The sequence below is a fragment of the Loa loa genome (assembly GCF_000183805.2).
Source record: "Loa loa unplaced genomic scaffold supercont3.2, whole genome shotgun sequence".
In the NCBI taxonomy this organism is placed as follows: Eukaryota; Metazoa; Nematoda; class Chromadorea; order Rhabditida; family Onchocercidae; genus Loa; species Loa loa.
In genome coordinates this window covers 872,748-897,014 of record NW_018108182.1, presented here as the reverse complement: position 1 = coordinate 897,014, position 24,267 = coordinate 872,748, and the positions used below count along the sequence as shown (strand labels likewise).

At 34.3% G+C, this 24,267-nt stretch overlaps 7 protein-coding genes across 7 annotated transcripts; 5 read left to right on the top strand and 2 right to left on the bottom strand.

Annotated features, from left to right (window-relative positions):
• Nucleotides 1-34: 34 nt before the first annotated feature.
• On the top strand, nt 35-1,144 carry LOAG_04428 (polyubiquitin 1; the record flags this gene model as incomplete). Its single annotated transcript, XM_003139965.1, has 4 exons — nt 35-185; nt 518-597; nt 721-776; nt 1,075-1,144. The coding sequence occupies 4 exons, from the start codon at nt 35-37 to the stop codon at nt 1,142-1,144; spliced, it is 357 nt and encodes a 118-aa protein (XP_003140013.1).
• Nucleotides 1,145-1,205: 61 nt separating this feature from the next.
• On the bottom strand, nt 1,206-4,104 carry LOAG_04427 (TK/FER protein kinase; the record flags this gene model as incomplete). Its single annotated transcript, XM_003139964.2, has 8 exons — nt 3,904-4,104; nt 3,344-3,444; nt 2,986-3,150; nt 2,668-2,875; nt 2,349-2,463; nt 1,895-2,096; nt 1,582-1,686; nt 1,206-1,325 (listed from the first exon to the last, which is right to left on the bottom strand). The coding sequence occupies exons 1-8, from the start codon at nt 4,052-4,054 to the stop codon at nt 1,206-1,208; spliced, it is 1,167 nt and encodes a 388-aa protein (XP_003140012.1). The 5' UTR covers nt 4,055-4,104.
• Nucleotides 4,105-5,793: 1,689 nt separating this feature from the next.
• LOAG_04426 (hypothetical protein) lies at nt 5,794-10,280 on the bottom strand (the record flags this gene model as incomplete). Its single annotated transcript, XM_020446591.1, has 11 exons — nt 5,794-6,113; nt 6,367-6,583; nt 7,197-7,347; nt 7,596-7,713; nt 8,232-8,370; nt 8,517-8,637; nt 8,870-8,969; nt 9,184-9,356; nt 9,586-9,648; nt 9,755-9,895; nt 10,086-10,280. The coding sequence occupies 11 exons, from the start codon at nt 10,278-10,280 to the stop codon at nt 5,849-5,851; spliced, it is 1,683 nt and encodes a 560-aa protein (XP_020303094.1). The 3' UTR covers nt 5,794-5,848.
• Nucleotides 10,281-10,757: 477 nt separating this feature from the next.
• Nucleotides 10,758-11,219, top strand: LOAG_04425 (hypothetical protein; the record flags this gene model as incomplete). Its single annotated transcript, XM_003139962.1, has 3 exons — nt 10,758-10,845; nt 10,954-11,071; nt 11,108-11,219. The coding sequence occupies 3 exons, from the start codon at nt 10,758-10,760 to the stop codon at nt 11,217-11,219; spliced, it is 318 nt and encodes a 105-aa protein (XP_003140010.1).
• Nucleotides 11,220-12,092: 873 nt separating this feature from the next.
• Nucleotides 12,093-12,429, top strand: LOAG_16405 (hypothetical protein; the record flags this gene model as incomplete). Its single annotated transcript, XM_020449057.1, has 2 exons — nt 12,093-12,154; nt 12,303-12,429. The coding sequence occupies 2 exons, from the start codon at nt 12,093-12,095 to the stop codon at nt 12,427-12,429; spliced, it is 189 nt and encodes a 62-aa protein (XP_020307513.1).
• A 297-nt stretch (nt 12,430-12,726) lies between these two features.
• On the top strand, nt 12,727-20,251 carry LOAG_16404 (kinesin motor domain-containing protein; the record flags this gene model as incomplete). The annotated part of the gene is made up of 23 exons (XM_020449056.1): nt 12,727-12,819; nt 13,253-13,350; nt 13,447-13,591; nt 13,905-14,030; nt 14,114-14,238; nt 14,317-14,474; nt 14,584-14,662; nt 14,876-14,972; nt 15,122-15,217; nt 15,432-15,520; nt 15,688-15,775; nt 16,001-16,114; nt 16,360-16,455; nt 16,605-16,812; nt 17,340-17,437; nt 17,618-17,743; nt 17,886-17,981; nt 18,315-18,539; nt 18,654-18,764; nt 18,879-18,987; nt 19,253-19,374; nt 19,521-19,622; nt 19,927-20,251. The coding sequence occupies 23 exons, from the start codon at nt 12,727-12,729 to the stop codon at nt 20,023-20,025; spliced, it is 2,700 nt and encodes an 899-aa protein (XP_020307512.1). The 3' UTR covers nt 20,026-20,251.
• An 866-nt stretch (nt 20,252-21,117) lies between these two features.
• On the top strand, nt 21,118-22,912 carry LOAG_04423 (hypothetical protein). The gene is made up of 3 exons (XM_003139960.2): nt 21,118-21,334; nt 21,905-22,063; nt 22,508-22,912. The coding sequence occupies exons 1-3, from the start codon at nt 21,176-21,178 to the stop codon at nt 22,760-22,762; spliced, it is 573 nt and encodes a 190-aa protein (XP_003140008.1). The 5' UTR covers nt 21,118-21,175; the 3' UTR covers nt 22,763-22,912.
• The last annotated feature ends 1,355 nt before the right edge of the window (nt 22,913-24,267 follow it).

Below are 24,267 nucleotides of genomic sequence, written 5' to 3'. Positions count from 1 at the left end.
AACTTGGAAGTAGAGGCTTCGGATACTATCGAGAATGTCAAGCAAAATCCAAGACAAGGAAGGCATTCCACCGGATCAGCAGAGACTGATCTTTGCTGGAAAGCAGCTGGAGGACGGTCGTACCTTATCGGATTACAACATTCAGAAGGAGTCGACGCTGCATCTGGTTCTTCGTCTTCGTGGTGGTTACTGATCTATTTTCTGCTTGCTGTAAATTTTTTGGAAGTGATGCATTAAATTTGCTTTATTGGCCTTGAGGTTGAAATTGCAATTTCAAAATTCTAAGACTTTGAGTGAGTCAAATCAAAGCTGAAATTGTGTCTGCCCTTGTTTTGAGAGGAATTAATTTCCGGTTCTCGCGGACGGGTATTTTCATCTTAGCAAAGTGTATATTGACTTTTCTCTAGATTCCCTTTTTAGTTGTCGAGATGGACGGGATTTTACTCTTCTAAGGATTTGTGAATAAAAAATTATTGCAGTACTTGTCGCTTATGGAGTATTTCGAGTATGTGGTTAGGTGTTAAAAAATGGTACCCGGGTATAAGCGCATTTACAGATGACGTAAGAGACCGGGACGATTTTCTAGAAAGTTCGGTGGTAAGGCGGGAAGGTTATTTCGCGTCATCAATCACACATTTGTAAAATAGGAAGTTATTCGACGCTATTGATTGAACAGTTGTAAACTAGGGGGTCATAAAAAATTCGTGGTGCCGGTTACAGATTAACACCTACATGGGGATACTTAATACCGGCATTACACTGAAAGCGGCTTTAAAGTGATTCCACCACTTATGTTCCAACTAGATTATAGGGGTATTGCTTGCTCCGTTTGTGTTTTTCTGGGCTGTTGGTGGTTAATGCAAAGAAACCCCTTCAGAAACTGTGTTCATTCGTATGCTTTGTCAATGTCAGTAAATTTTTCTGTAGGCAACTTTGTCCCCAATTCAGTTGCAGTAAGAGCCGGCGGAAAGATTATTAGAATTCAGTTTTCCACTCGGTTTACTGTGTTCGGTATTATTGCTGGAGTAGGTTTGAGTTTAATTTTCACTTCATTAACTATGTTCGGTTTTGCAGTGGTTCCCGTCCCGATACTACATTTGCCGTTCTTTCATTTAAGGCTGGTATTGTCAGCGCATTGTCGTGATTTGTGTGGTGAAATTTTATGGTATGGTTAGGAGCTTTCAATTGTAATCGTCTAAATTTATTTAAATTTCGTCTTTTCTGATGCTACCCAATATAAACTGAAGCTCCTGAAATGTTGGTCGTCGTGATGGTTCCTCTTCCCAGCAACGTGCCATCAACTGTTTCACCTTTATCGGTGCTTTCTGGAAATTATCTAAATATTTGCTTCCATCTAAAAAGTTCATTTGCATCCTTACTACGGCAAATGTGATTGATACACCTTCAAATTTTTATTGCTGCATTAATAATTTGACAACATACTACTAAAAATGCATCCCGCTATTTTAAGGTGTATCGTTCTTTGCCTAGTGCGGAGGTATTTGATCATATCAGTACATTGACAGAAATACATTTATGAAGCTGAAAATTGTGATGGTAAAATCCGTTGTAGAAAATAACCTTTGGAAGTTCCAACCGTCTCTGGTTGTGAATGACATACGACCGGATTTCCATGTTTGATAGACCATGGAATGGTACATCACCGTTTTTATAAATTTCCCACATCTCAAATTATGCTGCAAGGAGCTGACAAAAGCCAGCCGAAGAGAAATAGTTATGCTAAAGATAGTTGCGTTATTACAAATAACTGGAAATAACAGAAGTCAATGGTTTCCGTAACAATAACCTCATCCCAGTAATTCGAATTTTTATGACTAGAAGTTTGGCACATCTCCAGCGTTTATTGGAGATCATCATTGAAAGTGAAGCTTACAAGTACGCCAAAAGCCCAGACATCGGTTTCTTTAGAGAAGTCATGTCTCAGCATAGTTTCTGGAGCCAGCCATCCTGCAGAAATACTCTCCAAAGGCTCTTTATGAATAAATGATGGGCACTGGTCTGATGCAGCATAACCAAAATTAGCCAATTTCAAATTCATGTTTCTGTCAATCAGACAATTCTTCGCTCTAACATCTCTGAAGTAAAATAATTTTAAAAAATTTCCGAAATGAATACGACAGTGGGAATTTCATCAGATGTCCATCATCTCTTTTTAGATTCAGTGGGGAACTTTTTACTGTTGTGAAAAAAGACTCACTGACCTGAGAAGCATAAACTAAGGAATCCGGGGAGAAAGTGAGTGTGTCATCCCTAAGACACTATTTTGAGATGACTATTCAATATGTCAACAGTAAATCTTAAAATCAAAAAAGGAAAATTCTAGTCACTTATGGACATATCCTTTCTCAGTGAGGTATTTCAATGCAGCAGCTGCTTCAGTCGCATACCGTATTTTCTGGTCTTTCTGGGCTTCTTTTTTTTGTAGAAACGTCAGTAATTTCACTAAATTTTCAATTCAAATTTTATGATGAAATTCAAGTTTTATGATGAAATTTAAATTTTCCTATTTAATATTCATAACCTGTCGTGAACGCTTGAATCCCAATCATTTAACGCAAGCATTCTCGAACTTGCCTTTCGCCCTAGCCTTACCTATTTTTGCAATCTTCAAGGGACCGATTATTATTCAAAGCGAAGTTCCCTTACTTTGACAAAGTCCAACAATCATTGTAAACGGGAGAGCAGTAACGATAACACCGTAAAACTGTAATATATTCGGATGAGATAATTCTTTTAGAATGCGAGCTTCAGCCATGAATTGTTTCTTGCTTTCTACCAGTAACTGCTTGCTTGTAAGTAACATTGCTGCGGCTCGAAATTTCCCTTTTTCAAGACGAACTACCACTTCATAAGTCTGAAAGAAATGATATCAAATCTGTTCCGAAAAAAAAAAAATGAAAGACCAAGTCCATACTGACTTGTTCAGATTAGTACGACGCCGAGTAAAGAATTTGAAGAACTAACTTTCATCCGGTAACATTCGCAAATCTCTCCGAGCAACTGCAAAATACAGGATGGCATCAAATTCCAAGACGGAAAAAAAATTGGATTCTTCAAGACAATTCGTTTCCTTGTTAGCGGTGTCTTGGTATTTTGATGCCAGTCTAGCAGTGAACCTATGCTACGATCCTGAATAACTATATCTAGTTACATGACCGTTGACGGATGTATATAATCATTCGCTGTGCTTCATTTAGATATAGAACGTTTTGAACCTCTATCATTAAATTTACAATAAAATGCAAACTTAAAGCTTCAATTCTAATAGCTTGTAGCTTTTCAAATAAAAAAGAAAGGAAAAAAAACACAACACAAAACGAACCTTACAGTCATCATTGAAGAAATACATTTTATTCATGCGATTTATACATATCGTTACCACTTTACCATTGTGATAAGTAGAGAGAACACAAACGAATCGACCTAAAATTATTCATCTGTTATTCAACCTAAAATTATTCAATGTATTGCTTCAAGTCCCGTATTTATTCTATTCAGCCGCACCATTTAAAGATTATGAAATTTGAAGATGTTTTTAACTTCGTATATTAAAAATATATTAAAAAAATATATATATTATATTAAAAAAAATTAAATATTAAAAATATATTTTAAAAAAAATATTAAATTAAAAATATTAAAAAATATATTATATTATATATTAAAAAAATATATATATTAAAAATATATTTTAAAAAATATATTAAAAATGTATATTAAAAAAAATATATTAAATATTTTCATATATTAAAAAAAAAAAAGTATATTAAAAATTAAATTACCTTCAAAAGATTACTAATCAAGGAATTAATAAATCCTTCAATTCTAATACAACTACTAGCAAGATTTTGAGCAACAATGAAAAACAAAAAAAAATTTCACCTTTATAATCCATTAGTCGAACCAAGTAATCACCTTCCTTTGTGAGAAGTTTTTTCGCATCTGCCAATGATATATAACCATGAAATATCCTTCGATTTCGCAAATCTGTATCCATTCGCTCCTCGAACATCTGAACAGTTGACGTAGACATCCTTTTCTTCTATATCTTCTGCAGTTTTTCTAATGTAGGTGATGTTCACTGCACTGCAAATGTTTAACAAGCACAAAAGCACAAAATTGCACCAAACCGCTCTACCCAACGGCAAGTACACAAAATAAGCAGAAAAATGAAAAACCGAATTTTTAGAACAATCGAAAACTTCTGTACTCTGCCATTCTATGCACTTGGAACTTCCACCCACAGTTTTTAAACATTGCAGAGTTTTAATCTCTTTTAAATCTCGATTTTTAATCTCGATTTACAGTCTTTATGAGAAATGACTTTATTCCATTTCTATCCACTGACTTATCCCTGCCTGTTTCATATAATTGCCCTTAACTAGTAACTAACAATATAATCCGTCAGGCACTTCCAATAAATTGGTAATTTTATAAACATTGACGAAGTTAGTCAGCAAAACCCTGAACAAGGAAGTCATGTAGTTGTGCTGCCGTTATTAAATTACTTCATCTCCCTTTCTTTTAGTATAGAAGTAATATTAAAGCTATTCTAGTGCGGTAATTCAATTCTTCGACTTATCATGAAGAATGATTCCAAAAGAAGTAGAGAAAAAGCAAGTAAAACTGATTCCAAAAATTTTATCTTACAAAGTTGCAAAAATTTGGTAAAAGAATAACACGGCTTAGATCAAGTAGAACAAAGCTTCACAAATGGATCAATGTCTGACATAATGAAGAGATAATAGTTTTACGGACATTTTACTTTAGATGGGACAGTTCACGTTTCTATGCTCGTACAGTTTCGAGAATCGAACTGGTTACTGGATTTGTAACATGAAAACTATCAAATCATTCACAAAATGTATTAAAGGAAGCCAAAATAATTTTATCAACCTAACTCGTTCTGAACTCGACAAATCACATTTTCGTTTGTAAAGGAATCTTGAAAAGGTCATCGAAATTTGAGCTATATATTAATAACATTTAGTACGACAAACTTATAAGAATATTGTAAAGAAGCTACCAGCCTATAACAAACTGGGCAGTGATATAACGACAATAGGCCTTAATATACAAAGTCAGAATACTGACCAATCTCCATAAAGTATATAGAATTATCACAGAAGCACTGGTCAGCATTCTATAAGTAACGATACCCTTATAAGAATTACTAATCAAAAGTAAAATAGTCCCATTATCAAAAAAAGCTTGACCGCAATTTTTATTCCCCTCATTTAGCTTCCTACTTCTCGATTCTCATTTCAGTAGCAATGAAATAGAAAAATATAATCATGAACTTATAACGTCAATAAGTGCACAATAACTTAACAAGTTGAAATGCTTTTTCAAATAACACATACTGATGCCGAACGCACTCCACATTTTCTTTTCCCAGAGCTAACAAAATGAAAACATAATTTTTACTTAGAAATTGGTTAAATCTTCTAATGGAATCTCTAAGAATCATAATCGAAGCGAAGCAAGCACAATACATTTTTTAAGTACAAAGAAAATGAAAAGGAAGAAAAGTGCGAAAATTATGGCTACAGAAGGAAAGTCGATGAAAGATGAATAAGTGGTTCATTTTAATAACCAATATTAGAGATCCATTTTTTTTGCGATTCAGTCTAATATCAGGTAAGGAGACTATTCAATTACCTAGCTCATGTTGATGCTCACAGAAAATTTTGTTGCTCTTCTTGCAAGTTCTTCTTTGTTCAAAATTGTGGAACAACTTTTCCTTTTCAAAACCTTGAGCAAGATCTAATTTCCACTTCATACTACTAAGGAAACTATCAAAAACAGAAATTCATATCAGAAATTATCAAAAACTTTTCCCCAAAGTTATATGTTTTTCGCACACTGACGCTTCACTTTTCTTGTTCTTGCGTCTCCTAAGATCTTTACTGCAATCCACTGAAATACCACAGGTATCCACAAGCTTCGGCAGGGGGTTCTTATCCAAATCTGCTTTTTTCTTACTTTTCACACACAGACTTTTTCCGAATGAAGGAAACGAAATTACAGGAAAATAAAGAGGAAGGTCAAAATCATTTGCAACACGGCCTTGTCCACCAGCTTCGAAAAACCTTAAAAATGATTGTGGGTATTCTTGAAAATTATGGATCCAGAACAGAAGTCCTTTTACTGGATGGGTCACATTAATTTAACTCATCTATTCTCTATTCGATTACCTGCACAATAAATTTCCTGTTCAAATCAGAAAGAACTACTTCTTTGCTATTAGATCCGGAAAAACCCTCTTAATTTGTCAAAATCAAGTGACACTACCAAAATCTACTAAAGCCGTACGAAAAATGTTAAGATTAAAGTAAAACATACCAGCCAAGTGGAAACCATAATCTCATTCTATTATCGCTTCCTACCGAGCTAAGCTGATATGCATAAGCATGATAGTATAAAAACATTCGAGATGAAATGCAGAATGCGATGAAGACATCAATGCTGTAGTGTTCATGCCCAGCCAGAATGAAAAATATTCCGAACAAATTTAAAACCCAAGTAGTCGTATGCAAGATATGCCATGAATCTGGTGTGTCTGTAAAATTTGTTCAAATTTACTGCTTTGTTACTTAAAAAGAAACTGTATTTCTAATCTGGGAACTAATTAAGAAGAAACTGCACTTCTAATCTGGAAGCTTCGTTCATCTGTCCACTTTCCATAGATATACATAGAAATTCCTTATCCTCATGTTATGTATCGACTGTAACAAGTCGACAAAACAAAAGCCTAAACTAAAGTAATCCATTTACTATGACTAATGTAAGTAAAATCAGGGATGTTTCACTGAACCAATCCTCCCTAAAACTATATGACCAGCAATTAGAATAGAAATAATCAGAGCAAAATAGATGCAAAATAATTAGATTTATTCATAAGGCTTCATAAATAAATTTAATTATTAAACTGAAATGATTATAAATGAATAGGTAAGGAAGATCACTTTTACTTAAATAATATTCACAAAGCAATTACTGTAAATGATTGTGCAAAATCATAGCACTTCAAGAAGTGCTATACACCATTCAGAAATATTGACGTTCTCGAAGGTGTGAGAACCAGAACTACAGAATCATTTATTTCAACAGTGCAAGAAAGCAGCTGCTAGTAATGGGTCTCGTGGAACCTATGGATACAACTAAAAACTAACATTCAGTGATGAAATGATTCAATAATGTCACCGCTGTTGTGTGGCCACTAAACATGTAGTCGCCGCACGATCGCACACCATGGATTGACATACCAAAGCGTGACCAGATATGGTAGGCTTGTTGAAGTCTTGCAACGAATGTACCATAAGTCTGTTAAAACATTAAAGTGGTAAAAGTCAATCCACTATTTCTAACAACTATCATAAGAAAAGTTTCTACGTAGACAGCTCAGACATTAGGTAAGAATAAATGAGTTGTCGATGCATGATGCTACTGCAGTTTAAAATAATACTGCCTGTGGTAAAGAATAGGGAAATGAAGTGAGGAATGATTTAATGATGTTAATAACAATATTTTCCACACATTAAGATCTCCCCCCCTCTAACAAAAGGAAATACCTGTGATCGGCATTCCAAATGTGGGCCTGGCACAGATAAGGATGTGATTAGCATCGTAACACAACGTAAAAGGAAGACAGTTCCAACCAATGAGAACATACGTCGCATTATAACGACTCTGAAAAGAAAACAGTAAAGTAAAAAATAGAAAAGTATTCAAAACAGACCATAAATATGCTCTCTTTTGAAATACACTAAAATTCTACACTTGAAAATCATCAGTAGTCTTTTCAGTAGGCCACTCTCAAAGAATCCCTTAAAACATCTACAATGCTACTTCAGCAGTATTAATGTAAGTAATGAAAAACTCTGGTATAGCATAAGCATTCAAGATCGAATTGCGCTATAATAACAATGAAATATTCAATCTTGAATTGGCTTATACCACTGCAAAATCATTTCCATAAAGAAAATAAATATTTCTCATAATATGATAAGCATATTATTGTGAGTACATAGTGTTAGTAATTATTATGTGTGCATCTTCAAGTTTGTCATAGACAATTACACTTTTTCAAAAGAAATCGAGTTGCTCTATAATAAATGATTATCATAGGACATGAATAATTTATGTGATGCAAATAATTATTTGCTCACCAAATTTCTAAATAAATAACTTATTTGGATCAAAAATACCTATGCTTATGGAAGAACAAGATCGTGAACCACAGTAATGCTAGAAAAACCGCTATTCCTTCACAAACTTGAAAAGCCCATGGTATCAGCGGCAAATTATCAAGCACGATATCTGGCAAAGGTGGATATGCCTTCATATCTAAAATTTGCTACAGATATTATTTTATTGTTCATAAATGAAGCTTATTAATAAACAATACAATACGATGGTATTTCCGTCTCTCTCAAGCTTTCCTTTCTCTTGAAAATTTTGAAATATATTTTGTGCAGTAAAAAATGACTCACCTGGTACACGGTCATGTACAAGAACCATTACAAAGGCAGTAATCAATAAAGAAGACGTACAATAACAAAAAGCAATAGTTAATTTTATGAATGACTTCAACTTTGTGTCGGGACTTTCCACCTGCAATCTGTTCACTGAGCTTCTTTTCAAGACGATATATGATGATGTATGCTTGGGGATTTTCAGAAATAAGTGTATTTGTGAGAAACATAAAGCAATTGCCCTGACGAATTCGTGTACAAAAATGTTGAATATTATTAAGTCCATCGAGAATTTAGACTTACATTACAAAGTGTAGAAAATTGACCAAAAAATGTAAAAAAGAGCATAATCAAGAACACAAATGATTTACCTGTCGTATCAAATCCTCTCTGCTTAGAAGATGCATTCGCTTTAATCGTCCATCAAACGAATTTGTAGCTACATCACCCAAAATACTTTGTGCAGTTTTACTGAAAGTTGGAGAGATTTTTCACACAAATTAAACCTGAATATTATACACATACGCTTTATCATTTGAATTATTATTAGCTCGGAATAGTATAACACCTTGAATTCGCTCGTGGTAGTTTTTCTTAATATTACACTGAAGATGAATGATGGCAGCTATCTCATCAAAGTGAGGCAATAAAAAAAGATATGGCGTAATAACGTAGCAAATCTTGCCTAGTTCTAGACAAAATTTTTGGGTTGAGGCTCGCAATAGGCACCAATCCATCTTCATAATCAACGCTGACTGGAACATCAGTCGAATCAATTAGTAAGGGATTAGTACCAGGAAATAATATTTGATTCCTACTGCTTGCAACAGCCAAAAAACTACTGCTCTGCATCTTCGACTGAAAAACGATTCATAGTTCTCTACCCGCCAGCCAAAAGTATCTGACCAAATAAATTGTGCTGAATCACCAGTAACGAAGGTTATTTATAACATGAATAGCATGGAAACTTGTAAGATATTTAAATGGGAAATTTTGTAAAAAATTGTCCTTCGTATAAGAAAGCTGTCTGGTTATCAGCACAACCTGAAGCGATCATAACAGAATGCAGTTATGCAGCTTTACCGACCGTATTCACCGTATCTTGAATATTCTGATTACAACCGCATTTACATCGTTTTGACTGCTCCAACTACAAAAACAGATATAAATTTTAAAACTAATAATGATCTCAGCAGAACCCAAATAATTCCGTCTATCCCAAGCTCAAAAATTTGCTAGACCATGTAAATACTAACCACCACTTCTAAAGGCGTTAAATCGGTTTTTAACTGCGAAATAGCCAAAGCCATGCGCTTAATGTCACCAAGACAATCCAATTTCAATGGCTTCTCGCGTAAATCGACTTCAGTTATCATTAGCAGTGTACGACCATCGATCTGAGAAGAGGAAAAAGATAACAATTGAACAAATCCATGAGGACCGTTTCTTTTTCAAACTATAACGAATGAAAAAGGCACACGCAGAATCTGTTTGGAATTGCTCCCAAATATATTCCCCACTCATAAATCAAATGTTCATTCACTACTTATTCAGTAAAATAACTACTTGTGCGGCAAACATGAATACCTTATGTTTGTAAGCGATAATATTCGCATACTTCTCAAAGCCTTGCTCACTAAGCCACGTAGCAACATCGGCATAATTCCATTCTTCAGGTGGAATTGTAGCGATTCGATCATAATCGTTGTTGTGTCGAGTATTTCCAGTCTCACATTTTTTCATCTCATCTTCATTACCGCATAATACGTCAAAATCAGCCATAATTACTGGGTGCAGAAGCATGACATCTATAAAAATGTAAACTGGCAATACTCGTCGGTATTCACAGCATTCGTTAAATGCAAATCATTGACCGTATATAAGAAAGTTTAGTAATACTCACACACGTAGTCACATCACCATGTTTATTATTCAATATGATAAATCTATTATTTCGTAGATACTACGCATTATATTTCAGATATCACTACATTCGACATATAATCACATTCCACTAAAATTATATTTAACCTTGAAGTCATTCACTCATCTAATCATCCATAATTAATATTAACTGCAAATAAAATCAACTTCAAATGAGCAAATGTGTAAAGCAAAATTAGAAGGGAATTGAGAAAAAGGGCATTCTCATTCATAATCCAATGCGGAGAGGGAATGGATAGATGAAGAGGAAAATACTGCTGACCACAAAAGAGGAGTTGCTCTGGTCAGAAAACTTCTGACATACGACATATTAACATGCAAGAGACAGTGCAACCAAATCAACTTTATCGAATCATTGGCACCTCCCAAATCCCAAATCGTCTTTCTGTCACGCCTCCCTGTCGTTATTAATCCAAAGGATTCGAAGTTTCATAGCGGACATGATGGAAATTTTTGGCGGGATAATTCGGATATAATTTCGAGGATGCGTGTGTACATGACGGTGTTGCAGGGATTTATTTGGGTGACCACATATCTGGCTTTAAAGGTCAACCATTTGGTCACTCCAGATTATGCGTATACTGCGACATACTGCGTATGACTGGAGATAGACGTACGTGTGACTCAGGGTAGGTGTGTGACTTATCCGTTGGATTTGTTTTAAGCAACTGGTCATTCACAGCAGGTCGTTCACAGCACAGCTGCACTTCTTTCGTTCGTTTCAAGTGTCGCTTTCGTCAAAGTGCCCACATATGGAGGTGCAAGCTTTCCGCTTAACACCCGCACTCTTTTGATTCTTTTAAGCTTTTGGAGGAGACTTTGCGACGTTCTGCGTCGTTGGATAGGATGAAAGAACGTAATTTTATTGGGAGCTTAGTCGTAATTCCGACAAATACCATGAGGTCCTGCTTAAAAGTAATTCACCCCAAGATTTTACTGCATTGCTAGAAATTGATTTGCTGTGGGAGGTGTCTCGACTGAAATGGTGCGTGAGACAGACCGCTGCAATATATTCGCTTCTCAGCTGCGAAGAGGTGAGTTGCAGTGGCGAGGATTTTAATCCTCCCCTCCCGTTTTAAAAGGATGAAAAGATTGATTACCGACTGCGGTATTAATTATTCCATTCGTGCACAGAGCAGGACAACAAGTGACCATCCTTACAATACTTAAAATTTGAAAGTCATTGGCTGAATTTGAGTTACTTCCACTTAATGCGGAAATTCCGCATATTTGTTCTAGCAGAGAGCAGAGAATTATCTAGAGGAAACAGTAGTATCTGGTCAATTCCAAAAGAACAGCACGCAAATCTAATGCAAGCGAGGGTAATGAATGAAGGAGTGAGCTCGGATAGAGGAGTATGAAGTACCTCTTCCTGAATAATTCAACGAGGGCCGAACAGTTTTGCTGATCCAACTTGCACTTCAGTTTTATCGATGTTGTTTTGGTCACCTGTTTCATATCTCGTCTATACAAAATAGATTGCAAATAATTATCGTTAACGCAGAGTGATTCGCTGTAGAAATCATCATCCGATGATTGAAAATGTAGGGAATAAAGCATGCCCTGGGTATTGTTTTTGGATAATTTATGTTATCCAGCGTTGTTTCTTGTGTAGTTGTATTTTTTTAAATTGTTCTAATTTCAGTGAGAATGTCGAATACAGATAAAAACCCTAAAGCTGGCAAAAACGTACGTGTTGCCGTCAGGATAAGGTAAACGGATTGTTTTTTATAAACTAGTATAATTGAAAGCTTGGAATTAGACACGTAGAATTGAGACAAGAGATCAGAAAGGCACACATAATGAAGCGTAAAACTTTTTTGAAGTAAATTCAGTTACAAAATAAGATATCAAATTCAGACCGATGAATAATAATGAGATTGCTGAGAAGGCTCGTTGTTCACTTACGGCAAATGCTCGTAAACGAACTATTGCTGTGATTGATCGGGGAGTCAATAAGGAATTTGGGCCATTTGATAAGGTTTGAATTTCATCTTAAATCAGCGTTGTTGTACTCTTCCGTGAACCGCAAGATACCACTCGGCCTGTATTCATCTAAATCGAAAGGAATTTTGTTAGATACTTGTCGGGTTTTTACTCCCTTCTTGCTTCGCAAAATTGAGTTATTAAAGTTTTAACCTGGAACATAGAGCCATGTTTTGTCATTATGATAATTGCTTAATATTTTGACTTTTAACTAGAGCAGGACAGCACGTTCAATTTAGTATCCTTTACCTTCTCAACTTGTCGCGGAAGAAGCTTGCGTGCTTTTGCGAGGTTGCTAATGGGATGGCATATGCCTCCAGTAGTCTCTTCTATGCCACACAAGTCTCAGTTGAAGGGTCAGATAAAGTGTGCTCATGGGCAGGGTGGACCTGTTAGTTTTTCATCAACCATCTTAGAAGAAGGTAACTCTAACTCCAAACTTAGACAGATGAAGGTCGTTTAGCCCTGTAAGCTCATCATCCAAACCAAGGAACTATAACAAAACCTACGTCTTGAAGACTTCGCTGATACCGTCCTAACTCGCCAGGCTGTTATGAACCTTAGGAGTGAAGGATGAAGTCAGTGTTGTACATACCGTATTTCACCTAAAAAATCTATTGCCTGGCTCGAAAGATACACCTACATTGTAGCATTTGTGGCAGGCATGGGTAAAAGAAAGTTTGTTCTCGAAGTCTAACCATGCTGATGTTAGCGAGTATCCCTCCTTATTTTTGATGTCGGTATTTTTTTTTTGAAGAATTAATTGGTTTTCTTCTTTTTTTTGCTGATCGCTTTGTTATGAAGCTCACTATGTTTAAACTTAGGTGTATGGAACGCATGCAAAGCAGCTCGACATATACTACGACTTGGTTGAACCCCTGGTTAAGAATGTCCTCGCTGGTTACAACTGCACTTTGTTTGCGTAAGCGTCTTTTAGTATCCTATTTATGCTTGGTTACTGTATCATGTTTTTATAACTTTTACAATTGTTTTATTTTTTCACATGAGTTAGTTTCAGTTATGGACAAACAAGTACAGGCAAAACATTTACAATGGAAGGTGAGCAAATCATTTCAGCTCATGAACACTCATGGAACGAAGATTCTTCAGTTGGTATAGTACCACGAGCTTTGCAACACATTTTTACTGAATTGGAAAATCAGGTACTGTTCAGTATAGAAAATTCATATTTCCCGGTTTCTATTATGGGATTTTAATTGAAATATTTAGTCGGTATATCTATATATCTCTTAGTTGGATCATTGTTCAGGATTGTTCGTTCATGATTACCCATTTAAAATTTATTCATAAAGCATTTAATGACGATTGACATGTTTCAGAGTGACATGTATTAATACAGTACAAATCTAATTTTCTCCTTTTGTGTTGTGATACATAGGGTACTATAAAGGTAGTATTATACATGTGGGGTATGATACTAGAGAAGCTGTTATAAATTCAACTCTAAATTTGAAGGATGCAGAAGAGTTCTCAGTTCGTGTGTCATATGTTGAGTTATACAACGAAGAATTGTACGATTTGCTTGGGAATGCTGAGCTGGGTCATGCAAGATTGCGTCTCTTCGAAGACTCGGTGCGAAAAGTAAGAAATCTTGACTTGCAACACTATGATTTGTTTAATGTTTAAAAAAATTACAGAAATTTATATGTTCTTGCAATGTTTAGGGCTCGGTAATCGTTAGTGGCTTGGAAGAAGTTCCAGTGTCTGACCGCCTTGAAGTTCGTGAACTACTGAAAAGGGGTGCAGAGAAACGACGAACTGCCATGACCCAAATGAATTTGAATTCAAGGTTATGATTGCAATGTATTTTTTTTTAAACTATTTTAATTTTGTAGAAGAGACTTTTCCTCTTACTTTTGATTTTTAGCCGTTCTCATACAGTTTTCACAATAACGGTTGTAATTCGAGAAAATACTGTGAGCGGAGAAGAAGTTATCAAACAAGGAAAGTTGAGTTTAATCGATTTGGCTGGTTCGGAAAATATAGGCCGTTCAGGTTCCATTGATAAAAGGGCTCGAGAAGCAGGTTCTCTTTTTTAACCTTGTTTATCTCTTGAGCTTGCAACTGTTTCTATTTTCCGAAATTTTGGTTGTGAAAATTTAATTTCTCGGACTAATTTTAATATCCTGCATAGGAAGTATTAATCAGTCGTTGTTAACACTTGGTCGAGTCATTATGGCTTTAACTTCGGGAGCTGGTCATGTCCCGTATAGGTAATCGTTCAGGCTTTCATGCTTTTAATGTGAGATGTTCTTTGTGTAACACCAATTTATCATTTTCTATTATTTTAAGATAACTAAACGAGTGCATTGCATATACTGATTCTTATTAACGCTGCGTTGCACATCAAATTAATGGTGAATAGGGCGATAGGTATTTTTGAAAAAAGATAGAAACCGTCCAAGCTTAATAAATCAGTGTTTTAGGGAGAGCAAACTTACGAGAATTTTGCAAGATTCATTAGGTGGGAAGACTATTACTACGATTGTAGCGACATTGTCGCCAGCTTCTACCAACATTGAAGTAAGTTATCACTGTCAGCTGTGTGTTTTAACTTTTGTCTTATAGAATTAGAGGCGGTGGATTTCATTGGAACTCCAAGGATCTAACGATGTGAAAAAAATTTCTCAGCACATCCAGTCCGTTTTTTTTTTTTCTATTCCTCTTTTTAGGAGTCGATTAGCACGCTGGAATATGCTTCAACTGCAAAGAATATTAAGAATCAGCCCGAAATAAATCAAAAATTGACGCATCGTGCTTTGCTCAGGGTATATTCATGTCACTGAAAATCATCGAATTTAGTAAATGCAATGAGAAGGCTGTCACAACAACTGTAACCATGCTGTCATACGTTTTACACATTATACTCATTTGTTTTCTTGCAACCTATAAATTGATCAATTCATTGGAACGGTTCCATTTTTAATTAAGCAATTTCCAGCTTCGAATAATTGTGCAAGTTTTCGTCTATCTGTCTTGCAGGCTTACAATGACGAAATGAACCGCCTGATGCGCGATTTACAAGCTGCGCGCGACAAGACAGGCTTCTTTGTGGATCGTCAAAATTATGAGTGAGTTCTACTCATTACTTTTCATATATTTTATAGTTAGACACATATTTGCCTAGCACTTTAATTTGTTAGCTTTGCTTGTTAGTAATTTGTATTTTAATAAAGATTTCGTCCGATAGTAATACTCATATGCGCAAAAAAAACATAGTATCAAGTAACATTTGCAGGAACATGAATATGCAACTTGCGCAACAGAGTCAGCAGATTGAAACACTCACCGATGAACTGCAATCAGTCCTTGAACGCATCCAGTTGGCAAGCTTTTATGTCTAGTTGAATTTCTCTCTCGTAAAATGCATAATTCTCTGTATCATTTAGAAGACTTTTTTTAACCGTTTTAAGGTAATGACTTTACAGTTCTGAACATATTCTTTTAAATATCATATTCTTTTAATAACTTTGCTACACTTCGGATTAAACGTGTGTTGCACTTTCACTTCCACATCGAAGCACTATGTTTATTCATTTCTAATTTTATAGCTAATGCAAGATGCAGAACTCTTGGGCCAGCATTATGGCCGTCTTTATGAACGTTACAAGCATATGGAACAGAAATATAAGGAACGTTGCGATGAAAATGCCCAGTTAAACTTGGTAGGTGATTACTACCACCTTTACTACCAGTTCAGAAAAACTAATGACTGCTGTTGGAGATTGTGTTCTGCAAGTTCTTTAATCTTATAAAAATTGTTTGCATAATTTTATAGCACAACATATTTCCTCACTGATTGTCTCAGTCATCGTCTCTATTATGAATTAGAAACAAAATTTAACGTTTTGAAAAATTCCTTGTTAACAGTCTGTATTTCTAATGGATCAGATTTAAATTAAATTTAAAGGAATTGGCGGACTGCAAGTCGAATTTAGAAAATCATCGATCCGTCCTGACGAAATTGCAAGAATCAGCGAATCGAAGTCAGTCAGAGAACAGGCAGGCTAGTATTAATCATTCAGAGAAATGACAGGTTATAAATCCGTGAAATATATTTGTAGATTTTTTTTTGCACTTTTATCTGCACCCTAATTTCGAATTTTCTATGTCTGTAAAGGGATAAAATCTAAACTTGAGTCCTTTTTATTCTAGCTTCGTCAAAACTGCTCACATTTGGACTGGGAATTGGATAGAACACATGACAAAATTGATGTTTTCCGTAATGCAGCAAATGAAAATGAAAAATTGTATCTCCAATGTACAACATGCAGTGCACAAAGTGCTGATAAACTGAAGAAAGGTGTTGAAGATTGGAATGATATGATACAATCGGAAATGAAAAGAATAATGGATTGTTGTGGTGAGAAGTTCAATCTATTTCCTTTATTTGTTGTTTTTGAAATCGAAACTAAACATACATTAAGCAGTATTAAATGTTGGTGATATCACGTATTAACTGCCGAAGAGTGGAATAGTTTGAGATACCAGGTCTCAGTACGAAGTTAATTATTTTGATCAGATTTTAGATCAAAGATTTTTTATGTCTGTCCATAAGAAAACTCTTTCCTAACCAGCTTAATTGAATCATAATAGGGGGTAGTTTTACGTTATAACTACTATTCTATACAATATTATCAGCTGCATGAATTTCATGATTATGTATGCTTCAGAATTTTTACGCACTTTTACTTTTTAAAGGAAAGAATTTAAATTCTCAACTTTTATAAAATTATGACACGAGCATTAATATTTTAGCATACAGTATTACTTTCTATATAAGACCTTAGATACTTTTCGACATTATATATTCAAATGCAAATGTAATAGAGTCTCTTTAAATTTGGATAGTTATGCAATAAATACTGAAATATATTTAAGCAATTTCAGAGCGAACGAAATCGAATGTGGAGGAAGATATGCATACATTCCGGAACTACACGGAATTACTTCGTTCTCAATTGTCTGAATTTTTTACTGGTTGTGAGGTAATTTCAATATTTATTCAAGATTTTGGAATTATAAAGATCCAAAAAGAGACTTAGAAGCTTCCCAAGGATACTTTTTTTATAACAAAGCGTATACGAAAAAGGGCGATAGTACGTAATTTCTAGAACGTATTTTACCTGTCTTCTATTTCTTTCTTTTTAATCATGTGTTCTATTCAGGGTGGTACCGACAACTCAGTTATCAGTTTTCTGAAGGAAGTTTGTGTATTCATTAATGGTGCCGAAAGTTATCATGAAAAATTATACGAACAACACAACAGATTTATTGATTTCGTAATGAAACATGTGAGCCATATTCCGAATCAAATCTTACATTTATTATGAGTTTCAATATTTAAACAGTATTCATTGAAAAGATTCTACAAATTCGCCAGAAAACGTTTCAGAATCTGTTTCAGAGCTATAGGAATATTTACAATGATTCCAGGTAGAAGAATATGAATTGCGGGGGAAAAGTTATTACGAAGTTTCCACCAATTATACCAATTTTACCGTGTCAGTGGCAGAAAAAATGAAGCACATGGTAAGTTGTAGATACTTGGACAAACATGGTTTGTCTGGCGATTAGCTTTGCAGATTGTACGGATAAGCAGAAAATTTTTGATGGGATTTATAAGTCAAAGTTTTTGAATTTACCACTTCAAGATGTGAGTCTGTTTTGATTATGTGTAACAGTAGCATCCTTATTTAGTTCGAGCTGTCTCTCAGTGCTTCTTTGAAAAACACAAGTTTTCTCTCTCTAGTTTTTATTAGTATGAGAGATATGTTATTATTTACAATCATTTCATCATTTATAATCTTTAATAACTTTCCATATGTCTGTCATTATTCAAATCCAGTGCATATTTCACGTTAGGTTACCGATGCATTAGAAACATACATTGAAACGACGAGAAATGAAACGCAACAAGTAAACGACAAATTAAAATCATTGAGGGCTGAACAACAGTCTGCTTTTGAAAGGCAATGTATATACGTGAAAACTACCATCGACGAAACATGTCCTAATAAGACGGCTTGGGAATCATTCAGACATGATTTTTCAAAGAAAATCACTTCCCAGAGAGAGTATGTTGATGACGTAAGTTAATACAGATTTTCATTACATGGTATTAGTGTATTTTGTCTTTTATCAATTATTTGATTATACATTCAAATTTTCTTTTGGAGTTAAGTTGATATTAAGCTACTGTAGACGCACAAAACAATGGAAGCGTTATGTAGAGATTTGCAAAAACAGGGCGACGTGGTATCTGCACGTATGAATGAAATGGCAAACTTAAACACAGATGTTGCCATGCATCAGGTGATGAATTTCTTTTGTTCTGATCTCCTACAGTTTATCTCTTGAGCAAATTTTTTTTTTCATACAATTTATTCCCTTCATAACTTCACCAATGATGTTTTATGTTGAATTTAGATAGAGGTGAGTGGAGTGGCGTCATCATCATTGCTCCAAGAAGTAAATGAAGCACATTCTCGAACAAAGCAGTTTTTTGAAAGGAATATTATTCGTCCATCCAGCACTGGTAGATATTGTCTCAGTTCAATTCACAACATTTCTTGAATTTTGAAAAAAAATTTAATTTGATGTTGCTGTTCTAGGATGAGTTGCTCCTCAATGCCTCACTATCTTGTGATAAGTGACATCGAAAACTCAGACTGAAATTCTCCTATGCGTAAAGAAGTTCTGTTTATTACTGACCGAAACACTTCTATAACAATCAGATGGAATCGCTGCCTACCTTGCTAATTTTGTGTTGTTTTCTTGGGAAGTAAAAGTTATAATTTAAGGCAAAACGCCGGTTCGTAGAAAGCAGGTAGCACTTCCAGAACCAGTTGAAATCCCGGATGCTAATGAACTGATTAACAAAACCAATGAAAGTGAAGTGCCACGAAGGTTGAGTCAGTACCGGGTGAGCGATAAATTTTTGTATTGTATAGTGATTGATTTCGTCCTTCCACTAGGCAATTATTATTTTTGCCATTAGCTATAAGCTTATAATCTTCGTTCGAAATTAAGATTAGACTTCACTTTCAATTGATTTGCCGTTATTTTTAGCCGCGTGATTCGATTTTGGAAACGTCGTTTGCCATTCTCTCACCAGGAGCCCTCAGGGAGACATTAAAATGTGATCTGGACGAGATTATTGAGGTACCTGAAGTAAGTTTGCTTCGGTTTAAAGGGATTTTGACCTTTTTTTTACATTTTGATTTTCATTTCAAGTTTTGATAATTAAAAAGAACAGCTGGAAAGTTCGAAATCAAAGATAAAAGTGAAATGTTGTAGCTTCAAGGCTATTTGAAAACGGATTAATTTCGTAAATTCTTGTTATGAAATAGTTCACTAAAATAGAAAATCGTTGGATTATGTGAAATCTCTCTATTTTTCACCATATATTTTCGAAATCATAATGAACTATTCTCCTGCTGAGTTTAAAGTTTTGGATGACAACATGCCTTTTCAGGACGGTAATGAATGTGGTGGTGCAGCTGTTAGAAAGCAGAATGATTCAGCGCTAAACATCACGAAAAGACGACGCGCTTTTCAGAGTCGAAATTCATGATCTAACCTTGCTAATTTTCGATTTGAAGCAAAATGCACTGAAATTTCAACATTGCTCATCTTCATCAGTTTGTAGATATTGAAATTTTCTAAATATTTCATGTAGCAGAAGGATTTTTTCAAGTTAGATGAAAACAAAAATTTCTGGTTCAAAAATCCAAGACTATGTTGTTTCTCAATATATTCTGCTATATTCGCTGAAAAATATTGTGTCTTCTGTAAATGATGAAAATAAATGCGTGTTTTGGTGCATTGTGCCGTTGTTGATATTGCATTTGAAAAAAGTCTAACCTGTATATCTTTTTTAAATATTTTTAAGGCTTGTTTTAAAAATGATGATCCAAGCTCGAATATTCCCGGAATGATTCTTGTGCTTTGTTTTTTCTTTTCCTTAATTTGGAAGTATGTCATGTCTTTTGTTACGTTTAGTCATTAATGAATATTTCTGTCATTAGAACTCAGTAACAGCAGAGATATTTGATCAATTAAATTCAATTTTTAAAATTTGAGAAGCCCTGAGGATATTTGAAACATTGCATGACGAGTATTGTTTTAATTATAAGTGGTCTCCGTTTTTAACAGTACTTTTATCCTCTTTTTGGTTATCTATGTGATTGTGTGGTCATATCCTTTCGTTATCAGTAAAGCATCCTACGCAGACAATTGGTCGTTCTACGGGCACTAAATATAGCACAAAGAATACGTGGACTGAAAGTATAGTCCTTCATTTATGTCACTGATCCATTCTTTTTTTTTGTTATGTATTGATGGATTGCGTACGTTACATATATGATTATTTAATTCACCAGTATATACATAGTGGGACAATGTATGTCCCAAATAAATCCTGGAAATCATCTGAGAAATGTATGACTAATTAACCCGTGTTATCATGAGCCGGCGTGATAATTTAATTCCCGTTTTGTTATACCCTTTTAGGACTGTTAATAGCTTATTGGTTTAAACACACCAATTCGCGATATTTAAATGGGGAAGGTTGGGATTTTTTTTCTCTTTTTGAAATTTTTTTTTCAAACTGATTAGAACTGCATGAATTAGAATTGCACTTTCTTCAGTATATTCAATTTTACAAAATTTACAGGACCGATATGGATGCGCTCAGCTGAGATAAAAGTGAACCGTGCTTGTCAATGATTAGCTTCCAAATAATATTACAGCAAAGACTTAGAAGTCTAAGATTTGGTAAGCGGTGCAAATCAAAAAGAACATTAAAAAGTAATTCAACCGCGGTAGGCTCATCAGACGAGGACGATGAAATTTATGTGCCTAAGAAGCCGATCCCTTCGCCGGTTAATTTTCAAAATTTCCTTTCTATAAATTTTATGCTGTATTTTATTCTATCCTTTATGGAAGTTAAATGATCCGGTTCAGTAAATATGTTTATCCACACATTTAATATGGAGAAGCAAACATCAAATGATTCCCGCCAGATGTGCTGAATTCTGTTTGCTTAGCTGAAGGTTTGAGAGACTGATCCTGTTTTTATATCCAATTATAGTATGTTTTTGTAGTATGATAAATCTAAGGATATGATGGCTGCATTTAGAACTCAGTAGTAAAAAATTTTGAGCTCCTTAACTTATGGATCAAATAGCTATAAACTAAAATTGATTAACGCTGCTTGAAATAATCGCAAACTGAAATGGTATGTTACTAATTTGTGAAAAGATTAGGTAAGACTGAAATTCTAAAAAGTTTTTAGTAAATCCCTTTGGCAAGAAAAGTTTTTTAGTAAAATCCTAGTCGTGAAATGTGACTTCATTTTAACATCTTAATACATTCCAGGGAAATTTTTTGGTGATTATTACCAAAAATTCCCTAAGAGTCTGTTATTAGATACTGATGTTTTTTTTTCTTAGATCGACCAAAGTAAAGTGGAGGAACCTCCAGTTTTCACCAAAGCCCTAATTACTCATCTGGAAAGACTTTCATTGGTACGGTTTAGTGACGAACAGGCAGTTCTTAATTTGAAACAAGCGGTACGATTTGCAAATCAGCTGAAGCTGATTGACACCACGGTAAAATCTTTTTAAAATTGTTGAGCCAAGGCTATCAAAATTCCGAGGATTACTGCTTGATATGCTTTATAGTTTGATAAAATTAGCATAGATGCATTGCACTGAAATATGGATAATTTTGTTACTTTTGAAATATAGAACTTTCTAAGTGGTCTTTCAAATATTTCACGCATAAGGGATGAATAAGCGAGCATTCATTAGCAAAGTTTTAGCGTGCAATGTTTTTTCGTCTGGACCTTTTTTGTAACTGAATATACGCTATTTTAATGTTGATCATTTTGTTTATTATATAATTTCGAGTAAATCGATTTTGCAAATTCTTTATTCATATCTTATTTAGTGGAGAGGTAAATTATTTCTAACTTGATTAGCGTGTTTTAGACGAAAATGGACTCTTGGTTTTTCTACATCTCTAATGCATTCGAGAAAAAAACTTATTTCCAGGGTATTAAACCGCTCGAAACTTTGCTTGAAGATATACCATGTCCTTTGCGAGAAGATGTTCCAGGTGATCCCATGACTAAAGCTGAAGTTCTGATGAATGCTACCAAAGTTGTTGAGGATTATTTTGTTACGCCACCTGGAAATATACCACTGGAAGAATCCGATAAACTGGATTTGATGAAAATTGAGGATGACGCGCAAAAAGAGATGAGTAAAAAGACTTTATTGAAAGATTCTGTAAAGAAAACAGAGTAGTAAAATTCATACTGCAGATATTTTGATGATGCAGAGATTCATTATTAATATGCTTATTTTCCGTTGCATGCCTATGTTCAGTGAATATTGCCAGAAAAATTGAACACTGATGATTTTTTATCACATTATCGTGTATCGAAATAAAATTTGAATACAATAAAAGAAAAAAATGCAATGTATTTTTGAAGTATCGTCTAGTGATATCATTTGTACATTTTGTAATAGGATCTTATTGCCAAGTTTGTTTATAACTGGTTGGTCTGGTGGATCGAATGCTGCATTTTCAGACAGAATAGAAGTATACAAAAGAATTGATTTTCCCCTAATATTTGTCTGTTAAAATGATGCTTTCCGATGAAAAACAAATTCTGAATGGTTTTCTCTGCAATTTTGAATCAAAACCAGAGTTTCATGAATTCAGTGAAAATGGTAAGAAAAATAACAGAAGACTGTCTGAACGTTAGATTGTACTGAATACTGAATTGAAAAATTGCGCCATTTCAGCTTATATACGATATCGCATAGTTTTCTTATATTGAGAGCGATAAATGACTAGAAAGGTTGATAATAGTTTTGGTAGTGCAGAAATATTCGCAGTAAAGATTGAATTTTTGGCGGAATATAAGAATTTACCACAAAAGATGTTACAAAAGTTAGCGAATTTTCTTTTTAGAATGGAATTCTCTTCCTTATTAATTCCCTATATTTTGGGTTGGAGAAAATAAGGGAAATTTTTAGACATTGATTCATCAGATTATATATTTGAGCATTGAGAAGTGCTTCAAATAAGAGTCTTAAGTTGTTGAGTAATAAGATATATTATAAAAAGGTGAAAGAATAATTGAGAAGCATTAATTTCGCAACTTAAAGATTAATGCAACATTTTAACATATCCCGGTTTACTAAGGTCATGAAATTTTCCATATTCTCATACTTACCTAACTTATACAAGTTTTACTTACTTTTCTTTCTTTTTTTTTTCAAAGTAATTTCAATTTAGTATATTCGACTCCTATTTTTATTGTATAAAAATACTTTTTTTATTGCCTCAAAATGTTAGGAAGCATGAATTGAACTGCTTGAGCTCACTTCTCCGTTTGTTTTTTTTTTTTTTATTTGTTCAATAGCTATAATCTAATGGATGATTCTTCTCGATTAAAATTGAACACTGTCACGTTTGTTTACAAACAAAACTACGTGCATTACACTCTGACATCTACATCTCATACTATTTTGTCTCCTACATTCTCTACATATTTCAAAAAAGCAAAGATAGATGAAATCAAAATTCATTCCCAGATAGACATAACATGATATGAGAAGCAAGAATTTTTCTATACTCGGATCATCCTCACAAATTACGAGATGAAATAAACAAATTAGACATCGATTCAATTTGATCTCTCTCCCTCTTCATATATATATATATATATAAGAGAGATTGAGAACTAGTTAACTTTAATTTTTTTTTAAAGAAATGATGATCTTCCATTCTGTAATAAACT